The sequence below is a fragment of the Esox lucius genome, chromosome 17 (assembly GCF_011004845.1).
Source record: "Esox lucius isolate fEsoLuc1 chromosome 17, fEsoLuc1.pri, whole genome shotgun sequence".
Lineage (NCBI taxonomy): Eukaryota > Metazoa > Chordata > Actinopteri > Esociformes > Esocidae > Esox > Esox lucius.
In genome coordinates, this window is record NC_047585.1 from 28,522,758 (window position 1) to 28,533,217 (window position 10,460).

The 10,460-nt window shown below is 39.8% G+C and overlaps 1 protein-coding gene across 3 annotated transcripts; it reads right to left on the bottom strand.

Moving 5' to 3' along the window:
• Positions 1–2,260: 2,260 nt before the first annotated feature.
• inka1a (inka box actin regulator 1a) lies at positions 2,261–5,451 on the bottom strand. 3 transcript variants are annotated; one of them, XM_020055257.2, is made up of 4 exons: positions 5,354–5,450; positions 5,188–5,225; positions 3,868–4,221; positions 2,261–3,371 (listed from the first exon to the last, which is right to left on the bottom strand). In XM_020055257.2, the coding sequence occupies exons 3-4, from the start codon at positions 3,925–3,927 to the stop codon at positions 2,382–2,384; spliced, it is 1,050 nt and encodes a 349-aa protein (XP_019910816.2). In that variant the 5' UTR covers positions 3,928–4,221; positions 5,188–5,225; positions 5,354–5,450; the 3' UTR covers positions 2,261–2,381. The 3 variants fall into 3 exon arrangements, with proteins under 3 accessions (XP_019910816.2, XP_010879875.2, XP_010879874.2); XM_010881573.3 differs by lacking the exon at positions 3,868–4,221; XM_010881572.3 differs by lacking the exons at positions 3,868–4,221; positions 5,188–5,225 and having other exon boundaries at positions 5,354–5,451.
• Between the last annotated feature and the right edge of the window lie 5,009 nt (positions 5,452–10,460).

Below are 10,460 nucleotides of genomic sequence, written 5' to 3' on the forward strand. Positions count from 1 at the left end.
TTGACTGTGTTGTTTTGGCTGTGTTGTCTTCTCTGTGTTTTCTTGACTGTGTTGTATTGGCTGTGTTGTCGTGGCTGTTTTGTACTGGCTTTGGGTTGTTGTGCTGAAATTTCATGTGGCTCTGAATCAGGTTTTCTTCAAGGACCTCCCAATATTTTTGCTTCCCTTAAATTGGAAAGTAGGTTGAGTCTTAGGAGCTTCTCATACATCTTTTAACCCTAATCTCAAATCAATCTCCACTTTTGGGGGTTAAACTACATTAATCCTACAACTCCATATAAAATTGCAAAGTGATCTATGAAAAAAAATCTTTAAACCATTGTATATGTTAACTTAGCATTGACCGGAATGTAAAGAAAATGACTTGGACCAAGTGTCTTGGGCAATTTTTCTAAACTTTCCCAGATCTACAGTATGCTTCAACAGAAGACTATCTCAGATGTCTACATTTCCATAGTCTTCATGTCTTTAGTCTTTAATCCTATAGATTGAAGGACACAGGATGCATCTGAGCTCAATTTAGAGTGTCATGGCCAAGGGTCTGCACACTTATGTACATGAGACGTGTAAATTGATTGCAGTATATTTAATCAATTATAAATGACGTTTATAACACAAAGGTGGAACGCTCTTAAAACTTTTTAAAGGCACTACATGTCTGGAGAATTATAACTTATAACTTAATATAACGTAAATATAACTTAACCTAAATTATTAGACAGCGCTATGAAGACCTGACTATTATCCTGAAATTATTGTTTTAATCAGGTTTTGAGGCTGTACTATTTATTGTTGTTTACACATGTTGGAATAAAATAAGTTATATTTTTGGGTCTGAGGAATTGCAACAAGAGGCCTTTATAAACAAACTGTGTGTTATATTCCTTAAGAATTAATGGGCATAAATCAATAATTTGTCAACCCATCTCTTCCGAATGGGCTGAAATTCCAAGACTTTTAACAGTTCATATACAAAATGTAAGTTATCATGATTTTCACAATTGCAGTGTTATTTTGACCTCACATGGTTTACTTCATCACAGCTGCCCGGGGCAGAATGAGCCTGGCAGCCTTTCCAATGGGAGACATAGATAAAGGTTGAAGATAAATGACACCATGAGAGAGCGATCTATCTTCCCTAATCCTGAAGTCCTCCCCTGGGTCTTCTGTATCACCTGTGATAGGCCTAAATGAAAGAATGTGTGAGATCCTAAACTGGAGACTCTTTACATCATTAATAATCCAATCAGTTATATCATTAAGCTGGACATAAGAATAATAAAGAAACAAATGTCTATTTTATTTTGGTGTAGATTTCGTTTGTCTGTAACCTGTCTCTGAGTGAGTTAACATTATGAACTGAATGTCTGCAAACAAATGGCACCCTCCATTACCCAATGACTGTGGATGAGTGGTCACCACCTGTGTGTGCTGCAGCCCACTGCATATTAGAGATGCTTAAATGAGGCAGCGGGATGTTTGTTTGTCAGTGACAGCGGTGCTTAATAAAGCAAGTGATGAGAATAGTAAACTGTTGCTCCATCTTCACACAGCTGCTCTACTCAAATTGTCCTCCTCACATGGTTCTATTGAGAACAGGACACAGAAGGGATGGGTGGCTGGCTGGGGCTGATGTTTTAAGTGTTGATACAGCCTTCCTCGCTCCTAGTCTGTAAATACCTTGGTTGTCCTCTTTACTCTCTCCAGGATATGAACAGATGTATCTACTAATTATAGGCAGGGTTATTTACAGTAGAAGAGTGGAGCAGGGACTAGTGAAAACATTATTTTTGTTACCAACTGAGTTAGATATATAACTAAGTAACATTTATTTTAACTTTCTTTGTTTGGGGACCTTCCTTATATCATTTAATCACATTACTTTTTACATAGATGTGATTTGAATTAAAAGGGGTTTGTGGACCAAATTGTCTTAACCTCTTCTCACCTGATTTGACTTTTCTGGGTTGCTAATGAACTCTAGTTGGTGTTCCTTACAGTTGGTTACAGTTCCTTTAGTTGGTGGTAAAGCATGTCTTTGATCAACTCTATACAGCAGAGTAGTGAAACCACCCTTTGGTGGACAGTATTTCAACACATTACATCAGGCTAAATACTACACCCACTACTACAGCCTCACTTAAATGACTACTACGACAACCAGAGTTTCCTTTGGATAATCATTCTCATTCATTCTGACACCTCAGATGTAAAGCCTGTATCTTAACATATGTCAATGACACAAAAAATATTTCCATCATGAAATCATACAATGTTTTATTCATGGCAGCTTATAACCAAAACACAGATCATATAAAAAAAAGTGACTTTGGGCATTGTCCATTGTTTATCACGATAGTATGGCTGTGGCTGACCGGGAGTCAGATGTAGCCGATAATGTCATTACAGATAATAGGTTGTCTGCTGCCAGTCTTCATGAGGGCAGTAAACTGGTAGAAGTCTGTGTCTAGTTCATGCAGGCCAGAGTGGGACTGGTGGAAGAAGGGTGACTGACGTGCTGCCGGGGTCTGCACCCCGAGTGGACAAGAGAGTCGTTTGGGAGCCAAAGCGGCTCGATTCACGTGTGCAGAAGAGTCCGAGGACCTCATCCTCACCCTCCCCTCGACACTCTTTGACATCCCAGCTATTTTCTGCCTCATGTTTACCAAGAATCCTCGGGCCAGCCTGCGTCCCGCACTGGGCTTCAGTTCTGCTGGTTCAGGGCTGTCCGGTAGCTCCATCCAGTTCTGTATGAGGTCAGCAAAGCTGTTGTCCCCCAGCACAAGAGGTTGTCTGTTCCGACCTTGTGTTAGCAGCGACGTGGTCCAGTCATCCGGGTCACCGGCCTCGAATGAGGTCCACGTTTCTAGGCAGGCATCGGACGTGGATTTGGGCCGTACCCGGCCACTGGAGGCCCGGTTGGTACGGAGGCAGGCGGAGGAGGACACACGTACATTCCTGGTCCTCCTGAGCACCACACCCTCATCCTGCCAGGAGGCCTCGGAGTAGCCGGAGTCAAACTCCAGGCTCCTGTCACTGCTGGGGGAGGTCAGACCCAGATGGCCTCCTGCATCCTCGTCCTCCTCCAGCGGACTGGCCAGACAGCAGGCTGAGTCGTAGGAGCTGGCCGTACTGGCGTCAGAAATGCGCAGGTGGGTGCGACGCTCCCGCTGCAGCGCCCTCTGGTGGCAGGCCCGAGCCGCGGCAGAGCGGTGGACAAGGGCGGGGGCAGGGGTGACGGCGGCACGGGCGGCAGGGGCAACAGGCGTGGCTGCAGGGCAGGTCCTCCTCAGGTGTTTCAGGTCCTGCAAGGATCTCATCATGTACTGCATCTGCTCCCGCAGGCAGTCGCCAGAGTCACGCAGACACAGCTGGGAGGAACAAGGAGGACAGTCAGAGTCGTACAGACAGACAGAGTCAGCCTGCTTAATGACTCATAAACCAAGTCAGTGACAAGTGATGTTATTGTTTACAAAATCAGACAATGCATGTCGCAATTTGTGCTACAGCAGATGTTGGACCAAACATTCTGATAGACCAAACGTTCTTTATAAAAATCTGCGGCAAACTCAAACTCTTCTTAACAAGCGCACTGCATTTCTTGGTGACTATAATCGAGATACGCTTTCCTGGGCAAGTTCAGACCTGCTGACTGGGTGACTGCTGCTGAGTTTCGTCTGCCTGGAAAAGCTACGCCTCTGCACTGAACTTGAAGTGAAATAGCCGCACACAGCCAGCACAAACAACACCCATGCTATACCTGTCCTGGTCCTCACACCCTTCTCAAATCCAAACCATTCTAACACCAAGCTGTTTTTTATATTGATCCACCCATGAATATTACTATTAAAGTTAAATCCACCACACCTGTTCATTAACTGGTTTCAATATTGCATATCCACACCAAGCCTGTCTTGGTTGTTTCATTTTAACAATGTCCAACAAATCTTCTGGCAACTTCTCTGTAGTGGGATCTACAGGAGGATTGAAGTTTCTTAGGTGCACAGAAGTTCAAGGCACAGGATATTGATACAATGTTATCCGTGTATTTCAGAGTGCAGTGTACCTTCATTCAAATTCTGCTGTGACACACTGAAGAGTATACTCTAATTTCTTCTCCCGCCAACTCACAGGGAACAACTGGTGCACACCAACCATCACAGTCCAAATCAAACAGGGTTGACCGGGCATAGACAGTGTTTGAACCACTCACAATTACCCCTGAAGGAAACAGGTGGCCTAAAATAAATACACAACAACACCCAAACTGATAAAAACAAAAAGTGGAATTGAAGAGAAAACTGTGTGCTTCTGTCACAGACAAGAAACCTTCACATTCCAGCCCTGGAAAGGGAACTGATCTGACAGGGCAGACATGTTCCCCTATAGCTCATTTGGTAGAACATGCGTTTACAATGCCAGTGTTGTGGATTAAATTCCCATTGTGTGTCAACACAAAATAAATATTAAATAAGTATGCACTCATTTCAGTTTCTCTGGATAACAGTGTCTACTAAATGGCTTATGTTTAATATCTACATCAGAGAAGGTACGTGGAACCACCTGAGGTCCATGTTTGACTATAGACCATAGAAGCCAGTGAATGAGCACTGTCCTTTCTTTCCTGTCCTGTCAGTGTTTGTTGCCCTCTGCACTGTCATGCAGTGGGTAAGTGCCCAAACTCATCTATTGTCCATTGAAGCATTGGACCTTGTGCTCAGGCCTTCATATTCTGTTTGCTCTCATCACAACACTGTTACATGCAGCGGGAACTTGAGAATGCAGCCACAATACATTGACACATAAACGACCACAGGACATGGCTTGCCTGCAAAAGTTCGATTTTCTGAGTTTTGTAATTTATCTATAATGACCTTCATGCAGGGATGCAAGACGGTTTTGCAAAATATTAAATATTACCACTTTTTTTTTTACATAACATTGTATAGTCTTCAGCAGATAACCCAAGTCTGCAGAAGTAATTGGTTATCTGGAACAACGTAGTTTGTGCTGAGAAACGCCATCATAATAATACAGAAAATGTTGTCGAATTAAATATGATCGTTGCCGGTTTACGCACAGAATTTGACTGCATGTAGGCCTATTTAACAACAATGCCATCGTCTTCTACTGTAGCCCACTGTATTGCATGATCATCATTGCTTAAATTAAAAAGGGAAAACTTACCATTTAATTAATTTCTAAGTCACCTTCACAAGTTACAACTAAAAAAGAAAATATTAATAAATTAATTATTCAAGTTTAAGCAGTATAACACCATACGTAAAAAGACTAAATCCATCAGATTAGTTGGCATAGCCTCATGCTCTTTAAATATCCTGTTATTACTCACATTTGATAGGTCACGTGGCATCCAATTGTACATTATTCCACAAATGCTTAATAAAATCTTCCCTTAAAGTCAATGTTGCGCATGCACAGCTGTCGGAAGGAATCTTCCGGACTGAAGGCGCTCTGTGAAGGGTAGAGATTTTGTTCAATTCGTTTCTTTCCAGCGTGCGCTCACCAGCCAGTTACAGCGTCGCATCTCGGAATCAACCAATCAGAGCTTGAAATATGAGCTAGTAAATTTTCTGATCAGCAGCAGTTTACTATTCACATCTGGAACAAATTCTCTCGTTGAACATACTGTGAGCTGGAGATCGATTCGGATCACCATTGGCGGCATAAATGGCATTCAAAATGACTTTTTCTTTTAAAATATTGCTTGCCATACACATACACTATGAAATAATTGAACAAGTTTGATGACAGATACCACCCCTTGGAGTAAACTTCTAAGAATTTAGACCAGAAATCCTTTAGGTGTCTCCTAGATCACATGGGTTAATCTGTCACCGGGATTTTTCTGAGAGAATTCAGCATTGGGACACAGTCAGGCTACTTACGTGTTTTGGGTTCTTGATGATTGTTTTAACTTGAGCGTATGCAAATGCTTTACGGTATTAAATCAAATGGAACCGAATTGACTGGTTTTAATCATCCCTGAAGAAATGATACATTTTCACGTTGTAGGGGCTGAATGTACTGTACCATAGATAAGGACGTTTAATGGTGCGCTTGCTAGAGTCTTGGAGTAATTATGGTCGTGAAATATTATATATTAGCTGTGGTAGTGTAATTGACTGCAGTATTAAAGTTGCTTTGATGGTACTTTTAACAGATATTTTAATAATAAGTAATTTTGAATGCCATTTATGCCGCCAATGGTAATCTGAAACGAACTCTACCTCTCGGTACAGATTGCAGTGGTGAATCCAACCAGCCTACTTCCCATTCAGAACTATGGGGATTTTATGATTATTTAAAAGGACTATGATCAATTTCATTAATTTGCGTAAAAACTGTATACAAGCAACATATTCCAAACGGGTCGCATATGCAGTCCTCAAAAGTTGTTAACTATTAAATTCTAGGTACACTGCAACTGTTCACTTGAAGTCTAGCCATTAAAATGCGTTCTGTAGTTTTTTTTGTAAATATGGCATTTGTATCAAACATGTTGTTTTCAAGCAAACTGCAGACAATCTGCACATTTTGGTCTGGTCTTATTAGTTTTATTGTTCTGCCTACTGATGGAAGCAGACAAATTATAATAATAACTATGATTGAATGCACTACTAACTTTCTTTCAGTCCCCTCCAGTTTAAAATTTTAGGAGGAGATGAGGTCCTGGTCCACACCTGAGGATTACTTAGTTTGGGGGGTCCGTTGCTGTCCCTGTCCTTGTCCACCTGGTCATACTTCTGACCTAGTCTGAAATCAAATAGACTCTGGATTTATCCCAGAGAAATGTATTTATTATTCCAATTGGACTCCGGCAGAGCCAGAAGAGGACTGGTCACCCCTCTGAGCCTGGGTCCTCTCTAGGTTTCTTCCTAAAATTCGACCGTCATAGGGAGTTTTTCCTAGCCACTGAAATTCAACACTACTGTTGTTTGCTCCTTGGGGTTTAAGGCCGGGTGTCTCTGTAAACCACTTTGTGACAACTGCTGTTGTAAAAAGGGCTTTATAAATAAATTTGATTGATTGATTGATTGGGCTTTGCTTTCAGCAAGGAAAATATGTGATGAACAAAATGCAATTGTTAATGGGAGAAAATCTATATTTGACAGTCTACTATTCATTTACATTTTAGTTATATAACAGACGCACATTTCAGTATGTTGTGCACTTACATGAGTTAAGATGACAAAATTAATGAATAGAATAAAAATTCTAAACATAAAAAATTGCCACAGAGATGGAAATGTATAAATCACAGGCCTAAAGTATGTCCCCATCTAGTAAGATATATGCTGTGTAGCCTCTGAATGTGATTATCACCTACTGTCCCCATCTAGTGACATATATGTTGTATAGCATAGCACTGAATGTGATTTTCACTTAATATCCCCATCTAGTGACATACAGCTCTGGAAAAATTAAGAGACCACTGAACATTTTTCTTTCTTTTCCAAAAAAGTGGAAAAGGTGAGGAACAGAAGGGTTAAAATTAAGAGACCACTGCAAATTGAACGCTTCTGTTCCTCACTCAAAACTTTCCTTTTCCACTTTTTTGGAAAGGAAAGAAAAAGGTGCGGTGGTATTTAAATTTTTTCCGGAGCTCTATATGCTGTATAGCATGCCACTGAATGTGATTATCACCTACTGTCCCCATCTAGTGACATATATGCTGTATAGCATGCCACTGAATGTGATTTCCCATGACTCTCCCCATCTTGACATATACGCTATGTTGCCTCTGAGTGTGATAATCACTTACTGCCAATGGCTCATCATCACCCATTCACAACATTCTTGCAATGCATTGTTATTCGTGTCAGTGATCAGGTGAGTGCTGAAAAAAATGTTATTGTTAATTGGAGAAAATCTAAATTTGATAGTCTACTATTCATGTACACTACATTTTAATCATATAGCAGACGCTCTTATCCAGGGCAACTAACTGTTAGTGCATTCATCCTTTGTGATTAGTTATTATAATAAGAATGGTAAGCATTAGTTCACAAAAGGCAACAATGGAGGGCGGTTGAGGGGAGATATTGCTGCACAGGGACAATGCTGGCATGGCTTCATGGAGAAGATTTAGGGTTAACATCTTTTCTCCACAGATTATATACTAACCATCAGAAACATTTAAACTAACTATATATTATAGTAAGAACCTTAATCCTAACCCTAACCTTCACCTTAAACCTTTTTCTAAACCTAACCTTAATCTTATCAAGCATTGTCTTGTCAATAAATATTTTACTGAACATATTATTACTATCTGTGAAACATCTACAGATGAAATTGGGGCTCTCAAAATCAAGTGTAACCAAAATGTATAATCTAGTTCTCCAGGAGCCTGAAAACCCGTTTTTGTATTGGTTTTAATGTTTTTTTTGGCCCACTTCTAATCTATAAAATCCAACCTCCAACAGATTCATTTTATGGTTTCAATGGGGCTTATTTTATAATTATGTGCCACATTTGAATGAAAGTAATTTCAGTTTCCATCTTTGCTTTTCAGGTCTTTTGTGATTTTTTTAAGGGCCCTGCTTTCTATAAAAGGGTCCCTCTTCATAATTGAATGAGATTTTTGAAACATTGTCCATTAACAACTGCACACCTCAATAGTGAAACATTGTATGTGTGTAATAGCAGCTGTAAATGCTGCTTCCGAGTTTGGATCCATTATGGCTATTTTTTTAATGCACTAGAACTAAATAATTATTCTGTGCCACTATTCAGGGCTTTTGAGACCACACCCTCAATATGATGGACTGACATGTTTATTTATTTCAGCAACATCCATCCTTCTATCTATTTTGGTTTACAGAGCATATCTATGTGTCAGTCAGTACGAGTATACATTCAACTGGTATGGATCTCTTTCACAATAACAACAACAGCATTAGCGAGTTGTTCAGATATCATGAAACCGATGAAAATACTACAAATAAACTTACATAGATCAAAAATACTACTCAGTAGAAAGCTGTTTATTGGTCACATTTGTTCTAAAATACAAATGTTTATTTATATTCTTAAACTTCTCACATAAACATACATTGTTGTTGCCAAAATAAAATCCCCTGTACAGTTAATTATGGTGGCACAGCATTGTGCTTTTTACTCTCACAGACACAGGGCCACACTGCTTGAAACAACCTGATAGATCAATGGAATTAACCAAGAGTAACTTAGGAGGGGGTAGTCATTTGCCTTCCAAAGATAAATAAATACATATTTTCTATATTGCTATGGGGCTAATCACCAGCTTCAAACACCGGGGCAATGTCTACTCTGGGTCATACACCCTTGAGTTGGAGAGTGTTATTATGTGTCTGCTGTGCCCCCCAGAGCTCTGTTTTGCTGCTCTACAGCCATTACTCTGAGATTAATAATACCCTTGAATGAATGTCATTTCCTAAAATCCTTTCTCTATAGACAGCAGTATAGTAGCCCCGTCAGCACCCTAAGATCAAAATGCATGAATCCAACAAAATGTTCAGAACAGACTGCATTTACTTTAGATATACTGGTTTGCTATACAAGTCGTGTAATGTTTTATTGTATTTTATCGGTTTGCCTGCACTGTTCAGTGTAGTAATTCTATGTTGAAATGTGTACAGGGGAATGTTCTGTTGGGTTTTATGAGTAGTGCTTGCTGTGCTGTGGCTCCCTCTAGTGTTCACCGGCCTCCTTGCCAGTGTCTGGGTGGGACAGCACCTGCTCCAGCACTGTTCTAGTGGACTTTCATGTTGGTTCTCTGGAATATGGTTATATGGGAATATGTTTCTCTGGAATATGAGAAGGCCAGCCTGGTGAGTGTTGGTCTGGGCCTGGTCACTCTAGCAGGAAATGTGGTGCGATCTTCCATATCAGGGTGTTGGATGAGAACAAGCAACAGTGTGAACCTCTGTTCCAGCTGCCTGGTGACACAAGCTCACCTCAACTACTACATATACATAACATATTATAAAATGTGTCCAATGTCTACATTTTACTACCTTAAAATATCATAAAAAATTTATTATATTAAATTAAGTTTCCCTACAGATGTAAAATACCTCCTTTACATTTTTTAAGTTCAGGAACATAACAAAATATTTTTGAAATGACCACAAAAATAAATACAAAATGTTGTTGTATATACAGTAAATATACATACAGTAAATATCCATTGTTTTTCTCAAAATTGCACAAGCTCAGTAAAATTATTTGGGTTCACTGATGGATGGCAATAATTAATATGTGTCTGTTTTTCTTAAGCCAATTTATGTAAGCACAAAGACTGGAAAATGCAAGAACTCTAGGAAATCAAATTTTTACTGTTTTGGCAATAACATTTTTATTATTGTCGTGAAGTAAGAAACATTTCCCTGGGTCAGGTATTCATGAGACTCAAGCAGGTTTATTCAACTTTTTACATGGGCATTGCTTCTTAT

Bases quoted from the DNA above. Each gene is read 5' to 3' on its own strand.
- inka1a (XM_020055257.2), bottom strand. From the start codon at position 3,927: ATGAAACAACCAAGACAGGCTTGGTGTGGATATGCAATATTGAAACCA. The intron at 3,372-3,867 runs GTGTGGTGGATT...TGTTCCTCCCAG, and splicing joins TGAAACCAGTTAATGAACAG to CTGTGTCTGCGTGACTCTGG.